The sequence below is a fragment of the Octopus bimaculoides genome, unplaced genomic scaffold (assembly GCF_046866305.1).
Source record: "Octopus bimaculoides isolate indiv1 unplaced genomic scaffold, ASM4686630v1 contig68, whole genome shotgun sequence".
NCBI lineage: Eukaryota > Metazoa > Mollusca > Cephalopoda > Octopoda > Octopodidae > Octopus > Octopus bimaculoides.
This window is the reverse complement of record NW_028315318.1, coordinates 79,721-102,869: the sequence shown is the minus strand read 5'-3', so window position 1 is coordinate 102,869 and position 23,149 is coordinate 79,721. Positions and strand designations below refer to the sequence as shown.

Below are 23,149 nucleotides of genomic sequence, written 5' to 3'. Positions count from 1 at the left end.
GTGTATATGTATATATATATATATATATATATATATATATATATATATATGTGTGTGTGTGTGTGTGTGTGTGTGTGTATATATATAAAAATTTATAAACAAAACATTCAAACACTGAGATTTGAAATCAGATGTTACCACTGTTCATATCATCTGTGGATAAATTTTAAAATTGATATCACCAGCAGTGACATATGTATATAAATGTATATATGTGTGTGTGCGTGCGCGTATGTGTGTGTGTGTATGTATATATATATATATATATATATATATATATATATATACAAGAATAAGGGCAGAGAATCGTCAATTAATAATTAACAATTTTGCCAAGTAGTTCAGTATGAAAAAAACCTTTATCGGTAGAACTATTTATCATCATAAATATACAGGGATTAGCAATTGAGTTGCTTCTCCAACATACTGAAAATTCAGAAATAGCAGTCAAAGAACTACTGATTCCAAACTACAAATTTTTCTCTAAAGCGGATGGCGATATTTATGGCACACATAGAACAAAAAACCGGAGGGAAAAGCGTAAACAAACCAAGCCTTTAGTTAATTGGATACGAATCGTTTCATGGTTAAGTGAATGGAAATTTCACTATTCCAATCTTCAGCCCAAATATTCTGATAAATTTGAAAGTGTCTCTAAAAAAAAATTCACGGTAACTTTTGGCCATGCGACACCAAAAATCAACGATAAGAAAGGCACTTACGAATTCATCGGCTAGCGAGTTCAGGCACCTCACCTCAAAGAAATCTATTCCATGTGCGTCACAAATAGTCCCGTATGAAAAAGTCCCGTGTGGAAGGATTTACGGTTTAACCATCTAACTTAGAGATATCAAATATAAAATATACAAGAATAAGGGCAGAGAATCGTCAATTAATAATAGAATTAATAATTAACAATTTTGCCAAGTAGTTCAGTATGAAAAAAACCTTTATCGGTAGAACTATTTATCATCATAAATATACAGGGATTAGCAATTGAGTTGCTTCTCCAACATACTGAAAATTCAGAAATAGCAGTCAAAGAACTACTGATTCCAAACTACAAATTTTTCTCTAAAGCGGATGGCGATATTTATGGCACACATAGAACAAAAAACCGGAGGGAAAAGCGTAAACAAACCAAGCCTGGGACTATTTGTGACGCACATGGAATAGATTTCTTTGAGGTGAGGTGCCTGAACTCGCTAGCCGATGAATTCGTAAGTGCCTTTCTTATCGTTGATTTTTGGTGTCGCATGGCCAAAAGTTACCGTGAATTTTTTTTAGAGACACTTTCAAATTTATCAGAATATTTGGGCTGAAGATTGGAATAGTGAAATTTCCATTCACTTAACCATGAAACGATTCGTATCCAATTAACTAAAGGCTTGGTTTGTTTACGCTTTTCCCTCCGGTTTTTTGTTCTATGTGTGCCATAAATATCGCCATCCGCTTTAGAGAAAAATTTGTAGTTTGGAATCAGTAGTTCTTTGACTGCTATTTCTGAATTTTCAGTATGTTGGAGAAGCAACTCAATTGCTAATCCCTGTATATTTATGATGATAAATAGTTCTACCGATAAAGGTTTTTTTCATACTGAACTACTTGGCAAAATTGTTAATTATTAATTCTATTATTAATTGACGATTCTCTGCCCTTATTCTTGTATATTTTATATTTGATATCTCTAAGTTAGATGGTTAAACCGTAAATCCTTCCACACGGGACTTTTTCATACGGGACTATTTGTGACGCACATGGAATAGATTTCTTTGAGGTGAGGTGCCTGAACTCGCTAGCCGATGAATTCGTAAGTGCCTTTCTTATCGTTGATTTTTGGTGTCGCATGGCCAAAAGTTACCGTGAATTTTTTTTAGAGACACTTTCAAATTTATCAGAATATTTGGGCTGAAGATTGGAATAGTGAAATTTCCATTCACTTAACCATGAAACGATTCGTATCCAATTAACTAAAGGCTTGGTTTGTTTACGCTTTTCCCTCCGGTTTTTTGTTCTATGTGTGCCATAAATATCGCCATCCGCTTTAGAGAAAAATTTGTAGTTTGGAATCAGTAGTTCTTTGACTGCTATTTCTGAATTTTCAGTATGTTGGAGAAGCAACTCAATTGCTAATCCCTGTATATTTATGATGATATATATATATATATATATATATATATATATATATATATATATATATATATATATGTATATAGCTGTGACTGGTGAAATATCACTATTTTTGTAATAATTTGTACTGGATGAAGGACCAAATTTGTAAAGTAAACTGTAATTTTTTTTTATATATTTCACCAACAATTTTCATCCTTTCACATACGTCACTATTTTTGTATTTTCGTACCTTTACATATACTTTCTCTATCTTTGTAATTATATTTATTTGTATTTTTATTCCATAACAGATTTGGAACTTGTTATTTCAGTATTTAAAACAATGGTACCATTTGCCAATTTATATTGTTAAATGACTATGGAAATGCTATTTTATATTTATTTTTGATCTATGCCTATGACAAAATGAACTTACCAATATTTAGATACCTCACTCATTGATTCATCACAATATTTCATTATTCTTAATCATTATTCAACTTTGGAACAACAGAGCCTAAAAAAGGCAAGAAACCCAGATAGTGGGACATTTTTGTGCCAACTAGAATTGAACCTGGTTAACTTGGTTTTCATATTTCTCTCCTACCTTTTTTGAACTAACCAACTGTATAGATGTAAACACAATTCCTTCTTCTTCCTTTCTTCCTTCCTTCTTTCCTTCTCTTTTCCTTTGACACTCCTTTTAGATACACAAGCACACACGCACACACACACACACACACACACACACACACACACACACACACCACACTCTCTCACTGGACAAGGATGACAACTTTTTGGAAAAACAACTTTCTTCCAAACAATGCCCCACCTGGTTTTGACATTTTTAAAGGCCAAGAATCAACTTGTCCTTGAAAGAACTGACCAGTTGTAAACACAATTTTCTTCTTTCACCTTTCCTTCTCTTTCCCCATTGACACTCCTTTCAGACACACAGGTACACACATACATGCACGCACACACACACACACACACACACCAACACAAAAACACACACACACTCTCTCTCACTTCCCCCACCCCATTCCTCACCCTCTTTTATTATCCTATATATCTCTCCCCACCCCTACACATTCAATAATACTATAAAAAGAGACAAATCCTCTGAAGAAAAATAAAATCTGGAGAATCTACAAGAATAGATGCAAGCGCTAATTTATATAAACAAGTGACATTAATAAAAATCTTTAAATGTACAACCATCCAAATATCTGAGTACCTTATTATTTTTTCTAATATATAATTCTTGTACATCACCTCCAAACCTTCTAATATATTGATACGGACCGACGAAATACAAAATAACGTTATGTCCCTATTCCCCGAGCTGGGTTTGAAACCGTATTCTGGTTGTTGAGGACAATGGTATTTCTTTTGTCCTGTCAACAAACACAGTTATTTTTAGCATAGGAGTATGATCGATGACCCTTTCCGGTCATCGAAAGTTTAGAAAAATAAGTTAGGAACTGTACTAAACTGACCCAGCTTTGGAGGAGGTAACGTAGGACTGTTGGGTACGGTATCTCTCATAAATACGGTAGGATAGTTTTGAGAATGGCAGTTGGCGTACAGCAGTTGGTGTACGCAGTTGGTGGAAGCAGTCAGCGAGTGAAGATGGATCACAGTTGATGTAAAGTCAAGCAGCCAGTGAAGAACAAGTGTGTGACGGCCAGCAGTGAGTGAAGAGAACCAAGATGAACAGAGAGACTGACAGAAAGAGGCTAAGAGAGAGAGGCTATGGTCAGAAGGTACCAGTCAGCAGAAATGGATAGAGTCTGAGAGAGAGAGGGAACTGTTGTGGCAGGCAAAAAGATTGTAGTAGACTACATTTGATCACTTCTTGTGGATTGTAGAGAGAGATGTGAATTGGTTACGGTAAAGGTTTGTGTATATATTTTTAAAGAAAAATGTACTTTGTCGTTACATGTTTTAAAAGAAAAAGAACTTCGTTAACTCTTGTTAATTGTGATGTGAACTGGTTGAAAAGAAAAGAAAGAACTTTGCTAACTCTGGTTAAATGGTTGAAAAGAAAAGAGAGAACTTTGTTACATGTTGTTCAAAGAAAAGAAAAACAACGAAGTAAAAGAACTTTTTGATTGACTCTCGATGCACGAACTTTGATTGTAAACTTTTGATTATGTTAAATGCTTGGAGACTGTTGTTACATGTGCTATTGTTACATATGCTTGGAAACGCTATTGTTACATGTTATTTCAGAATTATTGTTATGCAATGTTTTGTATTGTGATGTAAAGAAAAAAAAAGTTAGTTTCACTACGCAACGTATGGTCCTGTGTTATTTCTTCCTCCTTGCCTGTTGTCATCGTTACGTGCTCCAGCTGGGCTTAGTCATAGCAAACATCCCGACTCACTGAGCGCCGACGTTCACGCGCGCGAGTTTCCTCTTCGTTGAGGTGCTTCGCGTGCGGGCGTTCATAACAATATATATATTATATACATACATACATATATATATATATATAGAGAGAGAGAGAGAGAGAGAGAACAAGAGAGAGAAAGAGAAAACAAAAAAAATGGAGCAATAATTAATAATGAGAAGTTGATCATTGGTATTAAAAGGTCATTGTTTAATTGTAGTTCAGAACCCTTTACAGCTGTTTCTGTTTATCAAATCGAAGTAAATTTGCATTTATCACATTCTATTTAACAAACATCGTCAGAATGATTTAGAGGAATATTAATAGGAGAAAAAGGGAAAGAAAAGGAAAAAGAAAAAGAAAAAAGAGAAAGGAAAATGTTCACTAAGTCTTTAGGCTTACATTTTATTGACTATTTGGGTTCCACATATGTGTATGTTCTTCTAATGAGATGAAAGGAGCAGTAAGTGGGGGAAACGAGTAGTTGACCGGCTGTGTTAGTTGAAGGAGTTATATCTGGGGGAGATATCCAGTGTTGTTAATTGTACTATATAACAGTGTTTGTGACCAGTAGGTTACTCCCTATGATTACAAATAATGCCCTTGTTAAAAACTAAGAATGCTTTTTAAAGTTAGTGAGACAAAATATAAATATAGGCTACGTAAAGGAATAATAAAAAAAATAAAGAATACATAACTAAAAAACTCATTAAAAAATATAACGTGTTATGTGAATCAGCAATCTAGCTGGAAAGTGAATATATTATAGAGGATTATCTGACCTGGTGTACAATGTAGATTCTAAATAGATAATTCAGTTAATCGGGGAAATTTAATTTAAAATTGTGATGTGGTGTTAAATTATGCTCTGTGGTAAGTGGGATGGTTAGGGGAAGTAATAAGATGTTAGACAGGTCAGCTAATAACTTGTAATGTAGGTATTAGCGGTATTTAGAGAATATATTCTTTGAAGTGATGTACAGGTTTATGCATTTAGAAGACAGAGGTAATCAGAATTTTGGATAGTTGTTATTACAGAAAGAAACAAGGAAAGCTTTCTTTCTCTTTTTCCTTCTCTCTTCCTATCTTTTTTTTAATTTCTTTCTGTCTTTCTTCTTAACTTTTTCTATTTCTTTTGCCCTTTTTTTCTGTCTAACCAAGCCTCCAAACATTCACCACACACATACATAGATTCAAGATAAAAAAAGAACCTTCTCTTTCCAATTCAACTCCAGATTTTGTAAACAAACATTCATATGTATAAAAGCATGAATTTTCTGTAAATAAATGAGTCTTGATAAATGTCCCCAAAACAGAGGACAGCCCTAAATAAGTTCCTTTGTCTTAATATATATATTTGTGTATAGAAATAGTTGGAAACTTCTGTAAGATGAGCACCACTATACATCACATGGTTTAGCAAGGGTTGCTTCATTCAAGTTTCCATTTATTTTGATACGAGGCAAAGTGTATAATATGTCAGGTAATACACTTTGTTGATTGTATATTATGACAAAGTGCAAATGTATTGAGAGAAAAGTTGGGCACAAATGGAATCATATGCAGCATGCAAGAGAGAAGACTACTTTGGTTTGGACATGTGCTGTGTATGAATGAAGACAGATGCATAATGATGTGCTGGTCACTGAAAGTGGATGGTAGCCACGGAAGAGGGAGACCCAGGAAGGCATGGGACGAAGTGGCGGGGACTGATCTCAGGTCTTTGGGTTTCATATAGGAAATGACAATGGTTCCAGATGTCTGGTGATATGAAGTTCTTGAGAAGATCCACCCATATCAGTGACTCTCTGTTCTAGAAGTGCTGTGTGTTCCACCCACATGTAACAATAAATCTTTCCACACATCCTACCCCCAACAAGCAAAAGTACATCACTTTCTCACATTTCCACTTCATGCATTAGGCTTATCTCTCACTCCCCAATCCCTTCCGCATGGCCCTACTCACTGCATCATTGCTATCCCATGGTATCCCACCCCTTCTATATACCCAGGGTTTCACCAGTCACTGCACTACTCTTGGCCCTTATGCTTCTTTGGCAATACCCTGCCACTTATATTATGACCTTCATACCTTGAGGTTATACCCTGGCACTTACCACCACCTGTCACTCTCTCTCCTTTTACAATCCCATTCATATTCTGATCCCTGCGCCTTATGAGTAAGCCCTGGAACTTCGTCACCATCTCTCTCCTCCTCTCACTTACACTCTTGCTACCTCCCACTCTCTTTTTCGCTTGCTTTTCCCTCAAGGCTGGATAGCCATGTGTCTCCTTTACAGCAGTACACTTCTTACAGTCTTCATTCTTGATCACTCCCTCTCTCTCTCCCTACCTGGGTAATCATGAACATCCCCTTACAACAAGACATGTCTTTCTGCCTCTGTCTCTCCATCACACTAAAACCTAATACCCGCTCACCTCTCAAAGGGTCTTTGTCTTGCAATTTATTTGATGACCCTGACAGTGTTGGTACCACTTCAAAGTACCCAGTCCACACTGTGAAGTGGTTGGCATTTGGAAGGACGTCCAGCTGTAAAAACCTTACCAAAACTGACCTCACGTGAGCAAGTGCCGTGTAAAAAGCACTCAGTCCACTCTTCTGGGTGGGTGGTGTTAGGAAGGGCATCCAGCTGTAGAACCCTGCCAAAACACACACGAAAGTCTGGTGCAGGCTCCTACCTGGCCAGCTCCTGACAAACCATCCAACCCATGCCAGCAAGGAAGGAGGAAGTTAAGTGATGATGACGATGACATACATGTTTGTACAATGCAAAAGCACTTGTGCTGCTGTCAAGTGAAAAGCACATGTGCCAGTACCATGTATAAAGTACCTCTACTGGTACCATGTATAAAGCACCTGTATTGGTACCATGTATAAAGCACCTCTACTGGTACCATGTATAAAGCACATTTATTGGTACCATGTATAAAGCACCTTTATTGGTACCATGTATAAAGCATTTTTATTGGTACCATGTATAAAGCACCTCTATTGGTACCATGTATAAAGCACCTCTACTGGTACCATGTATAAAGCACTTCTACTGGAACCATGTATGAAGTACCTCTACTGGTACCATGTATGAAGTACCTCTACTGGTACCATGTATAAAGCACCTCTACTGGTACCATGTATGAAGTACCTCTACTGGTGTCATGTATAAAGCATCTCTACTGGTACCATGTATAAAGCACATCTACTGGTGTCATGTATAAAGCAACTCTACTGGTACCATGTATGAAGTACCTCTACTGGTACCATGTATAAAGCACCTGCGTTGGTGCCACATAAAAACCACCCAGTGCACTCTGTAAAGTGGTTGGCATTTGGAAGGGCATCAAGCCATAGGAACCATGCCAAAACAGACAATTGGAGCCTGCTCTTCTCTCTTACACACTGCATCTAATTCCTCTTACGACTACTTACATTGCACATCCAGAGGTGAATACTAGCCCCATTCGTCTCTAATCTTCAAATCTCCTTTACATTCAGGGCCCATGGCTTGCTCCCGTATAGAATTACTGTTCATATACATGCATCATACAATCTTCCTTTCACTTGGGAGGGAGAAACCTTTGGTTGCCAATGGAGGTAAAAGCTTTCTGCATTTTCTCCATCCTATCCTTATTTTAATTATTACACTCTCCATGCATGCCCCCCACTACTAATTTGGTCCCCTACATAGCAGAAAATACCGCAAATAAAATCATAAGAGCATAAATGGACACATGAGGAACATATTTCAGTCCTACATGCTTATTTTACAGCAATGCTCTACCCAAAGAATGAAAACACCACAAGATATACATATAAAATCTAGAAGTAAAATAGCCTAGATAAAGAGTTGGATACAACAATGAACCCTAATAAACTAGCTAATATATGAAGATATATTCTCAAAACAAAAAAAAATATCTGAAACAGAAACAGAACATTTAAAAGGGAAAATACATCAGGAAAATGTAGATAGTAACCACATAGCAATGCCAAATAATATCATAAGCACTGGAACTGTAAAACACGACGACAGACATAACATTTCCAACAAAAGCAAAGTAAACAATGAAAGACAACAAACCTACACCGTAGGAATACATAATGATGTGTAAAAAGCACCAAACCAGAACACCACAGACAAAAATATGAACGGGAGGGAATACGAAACAAATCTAAAACCTGGAAACAGTGAAGGGGAACCGAATGATTATGATACTCTAAAAATGAGAATAATCAAAGAATTGAAAGCCACAGATCTCAGTTATAGACCACCAATTATAGCTCCCAAAAACTAAAATTGATAATAAAACAGCATCAATAATAAAAACCACAAACCTGGCCATCACAGAACTAATAGTCACAGAAACAAATGTCTATACGACCAGGTTAGATAATATAATATATGCAGCAGCCTCTGTGGCCACAAAAGAAGCTGGATACCTGCTAAAACCCATCCAAAGAAGAGCATCACCACCTAAACAAACCCTGTGAATAAATAATATCCAGAAAAATAGAAAATGAGAGAAAGGATCGTTCAATCCCTAACAAAACTAGTAGACAATCAACACTACCAAATAACAAGAGGTGAAGTAAAATGCTACGTAAATACAAAATTACAGAACAAGGTACACCTCAGGTAAAAGAACAGCTAAAGCAAGATATACTCAGTAAAGCACAAAGAATCGGCTGTTATGTGAAATGCCAACATCACTTTGAACAAAACAAACAGATCAACTCCAACCCCAAAAGATTCTACCAAGAACTCGGCAAAAATAAAATAAAATAAATAAATGCAGCACCAACAGCAGAAGGAGATGAAGAATTTTGGAAAGAAATATGCAAGGAAGAACCTCAGAACAGATCTATCGAAACAACAAACAGCACCTGAACAACTCTGGACCCATATAACAACTGAAGAGGTCCCCCAGGCAAAAACTAAGTAACTGGAAGGCACCCGGGCATGATAAGATCCTCAACTTCTGGTTAAAATACGTATCAGGAACACACAAAGAGCTGGCTGAGAAATTTAATGACATATTAGCAGAGCCAGCGGCAATGCCTGAATGGATCATGAAAGGGAAGACTATCCTAATTCCAAAATCCACTGAAATGGCAAACCCACGAAATCATATCCCAGTAATTTGTCTCCCTACAATTTGCTGCAATATTACTGCAAAGAATGAGCAAGCATCTGGACAAAAACAGCTTGTTTCCAGAAGAGAAGAAGGGATACTGCAAGGGCTCATATGAGTGTTAAGATCAATTAAGGATCAATAAAGCCATAACTGAAGACAACCACAGAAAGAAGAAAGGTCTAAGTCTGGCCTGGATCAATTATTGAAAAGGCTTTTGATAGTATTCCCCACACATGAATCCTAGAAACACCAACCATGAACAAGGTGGCACCAATAAACATGAAATATATAAAACATTCCATGAATAAATGGCAGACAGTGCTACAGCTCCAGACGAAAGAGGGTCTCATAAAAACCAAAGCCATCCCCATTGGAAGAGGAATATTCCAGGGAGACACACTCTCTCCACTCCTGTTCTGCCTGGCACTGACACCTTGAACTGACTTGCTAAATAGAACTGGATGCGGATACAAATGTTATGGCAAAACAATCAGCCACCTTTTATATATGGATGACCTAAAACTATACGCTACAAATGATAAACAGCGGGAAACACGACTACAGACAGTACGTGGATTTACCAAAGAAATAGATATGAAATTTGTATTAGAAAAATGTGCCAAAGCAACCCTGAAAAGAGGAAAACTAGTTAAGAGTAGCAACATCACACTAGATAAAGCCAACGAAATAAGAGAATTAGACCAAAGCCAGCCATACAAATATTTAGGAGTCAATGAACTAGATAGGATACAACATACACAAATGAAAGAGAAAATAAAGAAAGGGTACTATAGACGAGTTAGATCAATACTAAAAACAGAGCTCAATGCTAAAAACAAGATAATGGGTATTAACACTTTAGCTGTCCCAGTTATAAGCTACAGCTACAATATCCTTAACAGGACACTAAACGAACTATCTAAAATAGACAGGAAAACAAGAAAAATAATGACAGGATATAGGATGCACCACCCAAAATCTAACATAGAAAGGCTATATATACAATGCACAGAAGGTGGCAGGGGTCTTATACAGCTGGAAAACTATTATAAAATAACCACCATAGGACTGCAAAAATACCTACTTCAGAAGCAAGGAAAACTAATACAAATAGCCACAAAACACGAGCAAAACAAAAGCTGTTTTCAGTATTTAAGGAAGCTGACAAATACAAACAAGAAATCATACTACCTAACAAATACGAAGAAGAAGAAGAAGAAGAAGAAACAAAAGCTATAAAACAAAAGAAATCCAAACTAAAACTAGAACAGCAACGGACCATGATAAAACGATGGCAAGAAAAGCCCCTACATGGTAAATACTGGGCTAAACTAAATGCAAAAGAAATAGACAGAGAAAAATCCCAGCAATGGTTGAGAAGCTCAGGACTCAAAGCAGAGACTGAAGGATTTTTAATTGCTGCACAAGACCAAAGCCTTCCCACCAGAAATTATCAAAAACATATAATGAAAAGAAACATAACAAGTAACTGTAGAATATGTGGAGATGGACAAGAAACAATAAATCATATTATCTCTGGCTGCCCAGTCCTGGCTAAGAAGGAATATATTCACAGACACGACAGAGCTGGGACCTATATACACTGAAAGCTATGCCAACACTATGGAATAACAACAGAAAAAATATGGTATAAATACACGCCAGAAAAGGTCACAGAAAACGAGTAAGCAACCATACTCTGGGATATGCCAATACACACAGATAGAGAAATTAAGGCAAATAGACCAGATATAGTTGTCAAAGATCATGAAGGAAAAAAATGCTTTCTAATTGATGTATCAATACCAGCAGATGACAACGTTTCCCTAAAAGAAATGGAAAAACTTTCAAAATACAAAGACCTGGAAATAGAGGTAACTCGAATGTGGAATCTAAAAACAGAAACAATTCCTATCATAGTAGGTGCCTTAGGTATAATAAAAAAAATATTCAGACAAATACATAACAAAAACACCAGGACTTACAAATATATATAACATACAGAAAATTGCACTACTGGGCACTGCACACATCCTACGCAAAACACTTTCAATACAGTAACCATAAGAACACCACAGCACATACCCAAGGCACATAGAGCTGCGCTCGGTAGTGAAGTGAAAGCACGTTATAAAAATAAAACTGCTGATTAATAATAATGATAATAATAATAATAATAATAATAATAATAATAATAATAATAATAATGATAATATCAGTTTTACAGTTGCATGGTACCTTACCTGTTTTCTTTATAAAAGTTATGAAATCTTTCCACCGTGATCCAGACTCGTATGTAGCTTATATAAAAGAAAGGAAAGGTAGAACATAATAATAATGATGATGATGATGATGATTTCATTTATTTTCCCAGAAAGGCCAAAGTTAAGTGAGACAATACAAAGACAGACACAAAGTGTGGTGGTTTACATGTAATAATGAAATGATAAATGGAAAAAAAGAAAGAGGTTTACACAGTATACACTGGGAAAGAGGAGACATATGCATAGCATACAGAGGTACAAAGAAAAAAAGGTGGGAGGGAGGATGATGAGAGATGTGGCCCCCTTGATACAGGAACGCCTCTAGGAATAATTGAGGAACCCCACTGTCTGAGATTTGCCTGAAACCCTATGGGCAGGTGCCCTCTCCAATTCTTTCTCTCCGACTCGCAGGTCTACACTTAGAGAGGTAGCATCTACTCTTGTCATTTTTGAAACTTCCACCCATCTTTTGATAAACTCACCCGAGGACAGCACTTCCATCTCCACTCTGAATATCCTTTTGAAGAAGTCAATGAGAGTTCTACCAAAGAGGAATGTATCTGTCCTCATGCCCTTCAGCTTTGTCCACCACACAAACTCTTTCAACACAGCCACCAGGCAAAAGAAAACTGCCTTGCCTGCCTGATTGAAGGAGGGCGGCAGGGCAATTATCACTACAGACTCATTTGACAGATGGATCCGTCTCACATGTGACAGTAGCTGTTCAACATAACCCCATAAGTCAACAATGCCTGGACACTAAACGAGAGCATGCAGAATGGTTTCGCCACTCTGCATGCACCTCAGACAAGCCCGTCTGACAGCGCATCCATGCCTGTAGAACTTGTCTCAAACTGGTGTTCCCCCATAGCACTGCCAAGTCAAGGACATCTGGAAGTTATCCTTATGACAGCTCTTCTCCTTAATGGAGTTGCAGTCATGTGTGAAGAAACAACAGAGACCGGGCACCTGGCACCTAGAATGTCGTCAGGTGCTCACAGCCCTCTACCAGTCAGGCAATGGGGGTCAGTAGATGTTCTACTTTAGAAATTTATAGAGGATTAGTGGTGGGGAAGTGTGATGACGTTCTCTGGGAAACTCTAGGTGTTGATGAGAATCGAGCAAAAACCTTGAGAAGTACGTGGAACAAATAGGGGCTGCAATTAGGGTGGAGCACTTGCAGAAAACAGCACTGCTTGGAACCGCTTGAATATTCTGGAAGGTGCTCGAAAAATAAGAGGTGTTACCTTAGTTCACTGGTAGTGAACAGCTGATACTGTAGTACATCTCCAGCGTTAGAAGCTGTGCAAAGGCAATAATAATAATAATAATAATAATAATTAGAGTACCAGCCTTGACAGCAGCTAGACATGTTCTCTGCTGCTTTGGCCATTTAGCAGATGAAGATACAGAAACACTAATACAACCCTGGAGGACAACTGAAAAATAACTCTCAAAGACTGGAATATCTACAATTTCCTGCAAGTATTTAAAATCTCTCTCAAAATAAGAAACTTAAATATCTACAGTTTTCAAACACACAAATGATCAGCTTTAAAAACTTTAATATCTACAACTTTTGTGAATACCTATCCTTTCCTTTCTCCCTGAGTATTCGAAAATGTAAACATCTTTATTCTAAGAACTCTACAGTTTTCTCTTTTTGGACATGTAAAAGATCGACTCTAGTAAATCTTAAAACTTTAATACCTACAATTTTCTGTGAAAATTTTACCCTCCTTTTCTTTCCTTACTTTTCTCTCTGAGTATTCAAAAATGCAAACATCCTTTTTATTGCAAAAACACTACAGTCTTCTCTGATCAGACATACAAACAAACATCTCTAAAAAAATTTAGAAACTTTAAATATCTACAATTTTGTGTGAAAATTTTATCTTTCTTTTCTCCTGACTACCCGAATATGTAAACATGCCTTTTATTGTAACAACACAATTAAATGCACGATAAAAAACAGAAATTCAAAAATTCAATGAGGTGAACATCAATATATACATATATATATATATATATATATATATATATATATATATATATATATATGTATTATTTTTTTTTCTATCAGTAATTAAAATTATAACAAGTTGACTTCGTTCTTTTCAAGGCCAAGGTCAGTGCTCTCATTGATCACTAGTAGTAGTAAACACATTTGACCTCTGCTGACCCCAAAGGTGTGAAGCCGCATTTGTCTCTTTATCACACAGGAATATCCATTGCTGATCTCTTCACAATCTGCGGAATCTATTAACAGACCTCTGGAATTTCATCTCTTCACCAAGCTGTCTCTCTTGCTCCTGCTATTCCCTTAAACATTCACGTATTTCTGATCATCTCAAGTACAAGACAAAAGTTGAGACTAAACAACATTCAATAATACCTTTTAATAATAAGTGGGTATAATAATAATGATGGTAATAATGATAATAATAATAATTTAGCCAAAACTCATGTCGGATCAGAGGAAATATTAACACTGACAAATAGTAGCAAAAAAATGAAAATAATAATAATATCAGTTGTGATAATAAAAAAATAATGAATGGAAGTGGTTGGAATCTCCGTATGATCTCATTGATGATACATTTAGTGATGGTGTCACAATAGACACATTGGCAATTGCTTAGCCTGATAATTGCTGACTCATATGAGTGACAAGAGAAACAATACAAAATATTGTGAATAACGGTGGGAATGAAACTGAAGCTCTTGATGGTGACAGTGTTACACCCAGAAGGCTCAGAGATACTGGTCCAACTCTGGCGTGTCATTATCCAGCAACGGACTAGCACACACGGCGTAGATGGAACAAACAAGCAATGCTATGGTCATGGAGTCTTGCCAACTGAGCAACCACATAGAAGAAAATGGTGTTCATCTTAGGGGAGACCAACAATGTATACTCTTTTACTTGTTTCAGTCATTTGACTGCGGCCATGCTGGAGCACTGCTTCTTATCAAGCAAATTGACCACAGGACTTATTCTATCGGTCTCTTTTGCTGAACTGCTAAGTTACGGGGACGTAAACACACCAGCATCAGTTATCAAGCGATGGTGGGGAGGACAAAAACACAAATACATATATATATACATATATATATATATGTTCTGCGCCGTGAGGACCAAAGACTCGAGGTATTTCGTGTTGCAAGACAGTGTAAGAGAGAAATGTGTTCGCATGGATGATGGTATGCTTGCACTAAATGAGGCTGCAAAGAAAGAGGTCTGGAGATGCCACTACGATAGATTGTTTAATAAAGAGAATGAATGGGAGAAAGAGAGCCTGCCGTATGTCGACCCAACAGAGGGACCAGCTATCCGAGTTGACAGTACCAGGGTAGATAAAGCAATTAAGAGTATGAAGACAGGGAAAGCCCCCGGCCCATCAGGAATCACTGCAGAGATGCTCAAAATATCTGGCAGTGTTCGCTACAGCCTAGTCACCTGTATTACGAACCAGGTGATACACGAAGGAGTCATACCCAATGACTGGTGTAGCAGCATCATAGTAAGCTGCTACAAAGGTAAAGGTGACGCTTTAGATACTAATCATTACAGAGGCATCAAGCTGTTAGATCAGGTTATGAAAGTTACGGAGAGGGTCATAGCCCAACTAATTAGGGAGCGAATCAATTAAGATGAGATGCAGTTTGGGTTCGTGCCAGGTAAAAGCACCACTGATGCCATATTTCTAGTGAGACAGCTGCAGGAGAAATATCTAGCCAAGGATAAACCTCTGTACCTGGCCTTCGTTGACATGGAGAAAGCCTTTGACAGGGTCCACCGATCCCTTATCTGGTGGTCAATGAGGAAAGTTGGGATAGAAGAATGGTTGGTGAGAGCTGTGCGAGCCATGTACAGAGATGCTGTCAGTAAGATGAAGGTTGGAAATGAGTACAGTAATGAATTCCGGGTAGAGGTAGGGGTCCACCAAGGTTCCGTCCTCAGCCCCCTCCTATTTATCATAGTCCTCCAGGCGATCACAGAGGAATTCAAGACAGGTTGTCCCTGGGAGCTCCTCTATGCTGATGACCTTGCACTAATTGCGCAGTCACTATCAGAACTAGAGGAAAAGTTTCAGGAGTGGAAGCAAGGACTAGAATCGAAGGGCCTTAGAGTCAACCTAGCAAAAACCAAAATCCTAATAAGTAGGAAGGTAGATAAAACACAAACCCCTTCAGGTAGATGGCCCTGCTCAGTATGCAGTAAAGGAGTAGGTAGTAACTCTATAAGATGTATCCGGTGCAAGCTATGGACACATAAGAGGTGCAGCAATATCAAAGGCAGATTAACTATGAAGTTAGTTTTTGTATGTGGCAGATGTTCAGGTGCAATAAACACTGTAAACAAACAGGAAACAACTTCTATCTCATTCCAGGGAGAAAAACTAGAGGTAGTCGATAGCTTCCGCTATCTGGGTGACCAAGTTAGTAGTGGGGGTGGGTGCGCTGAAAGTGTAACTGCTAGAATAAGAATAGCCTGGGTCAAGTTTAGAGAGCTCTTACCTCTGCTGGCGACAAAGGGACTCTCACTCAGAGTAAAAGGCAGACTGCATGACGCATGTGTACGAACAGCCATGCTACATGGCAGTGAAACATGGGCTGTGACTGCTGAGGACATGCGTAAGCTCGCAAGGAATGAAGCCAGTATGCTCCGCTGGATGTGTAATGTGAATGTGCATACCCGTCAGAGTGTAAGTATCTTGAGAGAAAAGCTGAACATAAGAAGCATCAGTAGTGGTGTACAAGAGAGACGATTGCGCTGGTTTGGACATGTGGTGAGAATGAATGAGGATAGCTGCGTGAAAAAGTGCCACACCCTAACAGTTGAGGGAACCCGTGGAAGAGGTAGGCCCAGGAAGACCTGGGCTGAGGTGGTGAGGCAAGACCTTCCAACATTGGGCCTCACCGAGGCGATGACTACTGACCGAGACCTTTGGAAATGTGCTGTGCGTGAGAAGACCCGGCAAGCCAAGTGAGATCGTTGCCAGGGCCCCTGGACTGGCTCTTGTGCGGGTGGCACATAAGATGTACCATCCTGAGTGTGACCATTGCCAGTACCGCCTGACTGGCCTAGTAGGGTTTTCGAGCGAGATCGTTGCCAGTGCCCCTGGACTGGCTCTTGTGCGGGTGGCACATAAAAGACACCATTTCGAGCATGGCCGTTTTCGTGCGGGTGACACGTAAAAGCACCCACTACACTCTCTGAGTGGTTGGCGTTAGGAAGGGCATCCAGCTGTAGAAACTCTGCCAAATTAGATTGGAGCCTGGTGTTGCCATCCGGTTTCACCAGTCCTCAGTCAAATCGTCCAACCCATGCTAGCATGGAAAGCGGACGTTAAACGATGATGATGATGATGATGATACATATATATATATATATATATATATATATATACACATATATATACATATACACATATATATACATATACACATATATACACAAATACACATATATGCACATCCATACCCATATATACATAAATACAAATATGCACACACATACACATATACATGTATATGCATCTACGCCCATAAAACACAAATACATACGCATATATATATATATATATATATATACACATACATATATACACATATACATATATATGCATATATATACATACACACATACAAATACATATATATAAACACATATATATATGTATATACATATATATATATATATATATATATATATATATATATCTGACATACTACGACGAAATCGCCAAGATGCAGATAAGATAGAGATTTTTATTTATTTACGGCCTCAAACATCTCATACCTTCGCGCTTTAGTCTGCCCTCTATTATTTATCTTGTTTCTCTCCATGAAATTCAATTGAATTCAGTTGTTGTCTTAAATTCATACTTATTCATTTTCTAAGCTTCCTAAATTCATTGCTCTTTTAAAAATTACGATTTATGCATTGTTGTCTCTCAAATATTTAAAATCTACAATTAAGAGCCCTATCTACTCGCTGACGGTACCTACCCACCCCTACCCATTTTCCTTTATTCAAAAATTCTTATCGCTCCTTAAAATTATGGCTTTTAAGTGTTGATTTCTCAGCCCAAGAATTACAGCGTGATGTGCTGTTTGACTGGTCCCCCCTCTCTCTCTCTTTATATATATATATATATATATATATGATGATGATGATGATGATCTTTTCTCCCGCCATGCCTCTGTCTACCCCTCCATCCTCTCTCTCTCTCTCTCTCTCTCTCTCTCTCTCTCGTAGTTTTTCCTTAAGGTCTTCAGGTTCTGGCTATATATAAATGAGAAATCCATTCTAAATTATCTCGCTGACATACTACGACGAAATCGCCAAGATGCAGATAAGATAGAGATTTTTATTTATTTACGGCCTCAAACATCTCATACCTTCGCGCTTTAGTTTGCCCTCTATTATTTATCTTGTTTCTCTCCATGAAATTCAATTGAATTCAGTTGTTGTCTTAAATTCATACTTATTCATTTTCTAAGCTTCCTAAATTCATTGCTCTTTTAAAAATTACGATTTATGCATTGTTGTCTCTCAAATATTTAAAATCTACAATTAAGAGCCCTATCTACTCGCTGACGGTAACCCGCCCTCCCACCCCCTCCACCGGATGTTCATTCCTCCGTCATCCTGTCAACCTCGGCTGTCTCCCGGAACCCATCTAGAGGCCTTGGCCATCCTCTCCCCTACCTTTGGGTAGCGCATTAAGTTTGAGAAATGTTTGCAGGTTGTAGGTACTGTTTTGCTTATGAATTCTTCCAATTACAAGTTTTCTTTTCAGGTACACGACACTGCTTTTCCCCTTCCCAGGCTACAGGCCCACACCCCCAACACCCATACTGTTAGGATTGGCACTCTCAACGTCGGCACGCTGAAAGGTAGATCTGGTGAAATTGTTGAGATGCTTGAACGGAGACGCGTAGATATGTGCTACATCCAGGAAGTAAAATGGAGAGGAGGTTCTGCGAGGTTCCTCACAGGCAAAGAACACAGGTACAAGATCTTCTGGGCAGGGAACACTGACGGGGTCGAGGGCGTAGGAATACTTCTAGCGGAGAAATGGGTGGATAAGGTAATCGAGGTCGTTAGAGTAAGTGACAGAGTACTTAAGATCAGACTAGTGCTTCATCATAGATTAGCTACTGTCATCTCAGCCTATGCACCTCAACCGGGGCTACCAGATGGTCTGAAAGACTAATTCTATGACACCCTCTTGCAAACTACCTCGTCGACGAGTGACAGGGACCTTCTCTTTGTGGCTGGAGACTTCAACGGTCATGTCGGACGTCGTGCTGGAGGCTTCCATGGCATACATGGAGGCTATGGCTTCGGTTCCCGCAACGAGGCGGGAACCAGACTGCTGGAGTTCTGTGATGCAACCGATCTTATGGTCTGCAATACCAACTTCAGGAAACCTGCCAGTCACCTAGTCACCTACCGCTCCGGCAGACACTCTAGCCAAATCGACTACATCCTCGCCAGAAATGGGGAAAGAGGGCGGCTTATAAATGCCAAAACCTACCCTGGTGAAGAATGTACCCCACAACATAGATTAGTAGTTAGCGACTTTGGGATCAAGGCAAAATGGGTGCCCAGAATTAGACAGGCTTGGAAGAGAAGGGTGTGGAAGCTTAAAGACCCTGCAAACGGACAGAGACTTAGACAAGTTACTTGAAGCATTTAACGAAATAGAAGGGGATATAGCATCATACAACGTGGAAGACAATTGGAGATTTCTGCGGGACAACCTGTTGAAAGCCACCGACCAGATTTGTGGGTGGTGTAAGGTCCCCTCCCGACCCAGAGTAACGTGGTGGTGGAACAAGGAGGTAGACAGGGCTATTAGACAAAAGAAACAGGCTTGGAAGGACTGGAAGAACGGTGGTAGCAGGGAATTGTACCAATGTGCCAGAAGAGAGGCTAGGCGACAGGTTTATTTAGCCAGAGGGGAAGCAGATAAGGAAAGATTTGCCAATGTTCTGCGCCGTGAGGACCAAAGACTCGAGGTATTTCGTGTTGCAAGACAGTGTAGGAGAGAGAATAGTGATGTTGTAGGAGAGAAATGTGTTCGCATGGATGATGGTACACTTGCATTAAATGAGGATGCAAAGAAAGAGGTCTGGAGATGCCACTATGATAGATTGCTTAATAAAGAGAATGAATGGGAGAAAGAGAGCCTGCCGTATGTCGACCCAATAGAGGGACCAGCTATCCGAGTTGATAGTACCAGGGTAGATAAAGCAATTAAGAGTATGAAGACCGGGAAAGCCCCCGGCCCATCAGGAATCACTGCAGAGATGCTCAAAATATCTGGCAGTGTTGGCTATAGCCTAGTCACCCGTATTACGAACCAGTTGATACACGAAGGAGTCATACCCAATGACTGGTGTAGCAGCATCATAGTCAACTGCTACAAAGGTAAAGGTGACGCTTTAGATACAAATAATTACAGAGGCATCAAGCTGTTAGATCAGGTTATGAAAGTTACAGAGAGGGTCATAGCCCAACTAATTAGGGAGCGAATCAATTTAGATGAGATGCAGTTTGGGTTTGTGCCAGGTAAAAGCACTACTGATGCCTTATTTCTAGTGAGACAGTTGCAGGAGAAATACCTAGCTAAGGATAAACCTCTGTACCTGGCTTTCGTTGACATGGAGAAAGCCTTTGACAGGGTCCCCCGATCCCTTATCTGGTGGTCAATGAGGAAACTTGGGATAGAAGAATGGTTGGTGAGAGCTGTGCGAGCCATGTACAGAGATGCTGCCAGTAAGGTGAGGGTTGGAAATGAGTACAGCAATGAATTCCGGGTAGAGGTAGGGGTCCACCAAGGTTCCGTCCTCAGCCCCCTCTTATTTACCATAGTCCTCCAGGCAATCACAGAGGAGTTCAAGACAGGTTGCCCCTGGGAGCTCCTCTATGCTGATGACCTTGCCCTAATTGCGGAGTCACTATCAGAACTAGAGGAGAAGTTTCAGGTGTGGAAGCAAGGTCTAGAATTGAAGGGCCTTAGAGTCAACCTAGCTAAAACCAAAATCCTAATAAGTAGGAAGGTAGATAAAACACAAACCCCTTCAGGTAGATGGCCCTGCTCAGTATGTAGAAAAGGAGTAGGTAGTAACTCTATAAGATGTACCCGGTGCAAGCTATGGACACATAAGAGGTGCAGCAACATCAAAGGCAGGTTAACTAGCAAGTTAGTTTTTGTTTGTGGCAGATGTTCAGGTGCAATAAAGACTGCAAACAAACAGGAAACAACTTCTATCTCATTCCAGGGTGAAAAACTAGAGGTAGTCGATAGCTTCCGCTATCTGGGCGACCAAGTTAGTAGTGGGGGTGGGTGCGCTGAAAGTGTAGCTGCTAGAATAAGAATAGCCTGGGCAAAGTTTAGAGAGCTCTTACCCCTGCTGGCGACAAAGGGACTCTCACTCAGAGTAAAAGGCAGACTGTATGACGCATGCGTACGAACAACCATGCTACATGGCAGTGAAACATGGGCTGTAACTGCTGAGGACATACGTAAGCTCGCAAGGAATGAAGCCAGTATGCTCCGTTGGATGTGTAATGTCAATGTGAATACCCGTCAGAGTGTAAGTATCTTGAGAGAAAAGCTGAACATTAGAAGCATCAGTTGTGGCGTGCAAGAGAGACGATTGCGCTGGTATGGACATGTGGTGAGAATGGAGGAGGATAGCTGCATGAAAAAGTGCCACACCCTAACAGTTGAGGGAACCCGTGGAAGAGGTAGGCCCAGGAAGACCTGGGCTGAGGTGGTGAGGCAAGACCTTCGTACATTGGGCCTCACCGAGGCGATCACTACTGACCGAGACCTTTGGAAATGTGCTGTGCGTGAGAAGACCCGGCAAGCCAAGTAAGATCGTTGCCAGTGCCCCCGGACTGGTTCTTGTGCGGATGGCACATGAGATGCACCATTTTGAGCGTGGCCGTTGCCAGTACCGCCTGACTGGCTCCTGTAGGATTTTCGAGCGAGATCGTTGCCAGTGCCCCTGGACTGGCTTGTGCGGGTGGCACATAAAAGACACCATTTCGAGCCTTGGCCGGTTTCGTGCGGGTGACACGTAAAAGCACCCACTACACTCTCTGAGTGGTTGGCGTTAGGAAGGGCATCCAGCTGTAGAAACTCTGCCAAATCAGACTGGAGCCTGGTGTTGCCATCCGGTTTCACCAGTCCTCAGTCAAATCGTCCAACCCATGCTAGCATGGAAAGCGGACGTTAAACGATGATGATGATGATGATGATGGTATAGTGACTTAGAGACAAGTTACTTGAATCATTTGACGAAATAGAAGGGGATATAGCATCATACAACGTGGAAGACAATTGGAGATTTCTGCGGGACAACCTGTTGAAAGCCATCGACCAGATCTGTGGGTGGTGTAAGGTCCCCTCTCGACCCAGAGTAACGTGGTGGTGGAACAAGGAGGTAGACAGGGCTATTAGACAAAAGAAACAGGCTTGGAAGGACTGGAAGAACGGTGGTAGCAGGGAATTGTATCAGACTGCCAGAAGGGAAACTAAGCGACAGGTTTACTTAGCCAGAGGGGAAGCAGATAAGAAAATAAATTGCCAATGTTCTGTGCCGTGAGGACCAAAGACTTGAAGTGTTTTGTGTTGCAAGACAGTGTGTGAGGGAGAATTGTGATGTCGTGGGAGAGAAATGTGTTCGCATGGATGATGGTATGCTTGCACTAAACGAGGCTGCAAAGAAAGAGGTTTGGAGACGCCACTATGAAAGGTTGCTCAATAAAGAGAATGAACGGGAGAAAGAGAGTCTGCCGAATGTCGACCCAACAGAGGGACCAGCTATCCTAATTGACAGTACCTTGGTAGATAAAGCAATCAAGAGTATGAAGACCGGGAAAGCCCCTGGCCCATCAAGAATCACTGGCAGTGTTGACTATAGCCTAATCACCCATATAGTTAAGCAGGTGATACACGAAGGAGTCATACCCAATGACTGGTGTAGCAGCATCATAGTCAACTGCTACAAAGGTAAAGGTGACGCTTTAGACACAAACAATTACAGAGGTATCAAGTTGTTGGACCAGGTAATGAAGGTCACCGAGAGGGTCATAGCCCAACAAATTAGATGAGATGCAGTTTGGGTTCGTGCCTGGGAAAAGCACCACTGATACTATATTTCTGGTAAGACAGCTGCAGGAGAAATACC

At 39.8% G+C, this 23,149-nt stretch overlaps 1 protein-coding gene across 2 annotated transcripts in view; it reads right to left on the bottom strand.

Annotated features, from left to right (window-relative positions):
- The window catches only part of LOC149129304 (protein mono-ADP-ribosyltransferase PARP15-like), a 110,087-nt gene that overhangs the window by 7,635 nt on the left and 79,303 nt on the right, over positions 1 to 23,149 (bottom strand). For both annotated transcript variants that reach the window (XM_089346599.1, XM_089346598.1), the window contains one exon: positions 11,912 to 11,968. In XM_089346599.1, the coding sequence (XP_089202725.1) occupies positions 11,912 to 11,968 (57 nt within the window). The remainder of the gene's footprint in view (positions 1 to 11,911; positions 11,969 to 23,149) is intronic.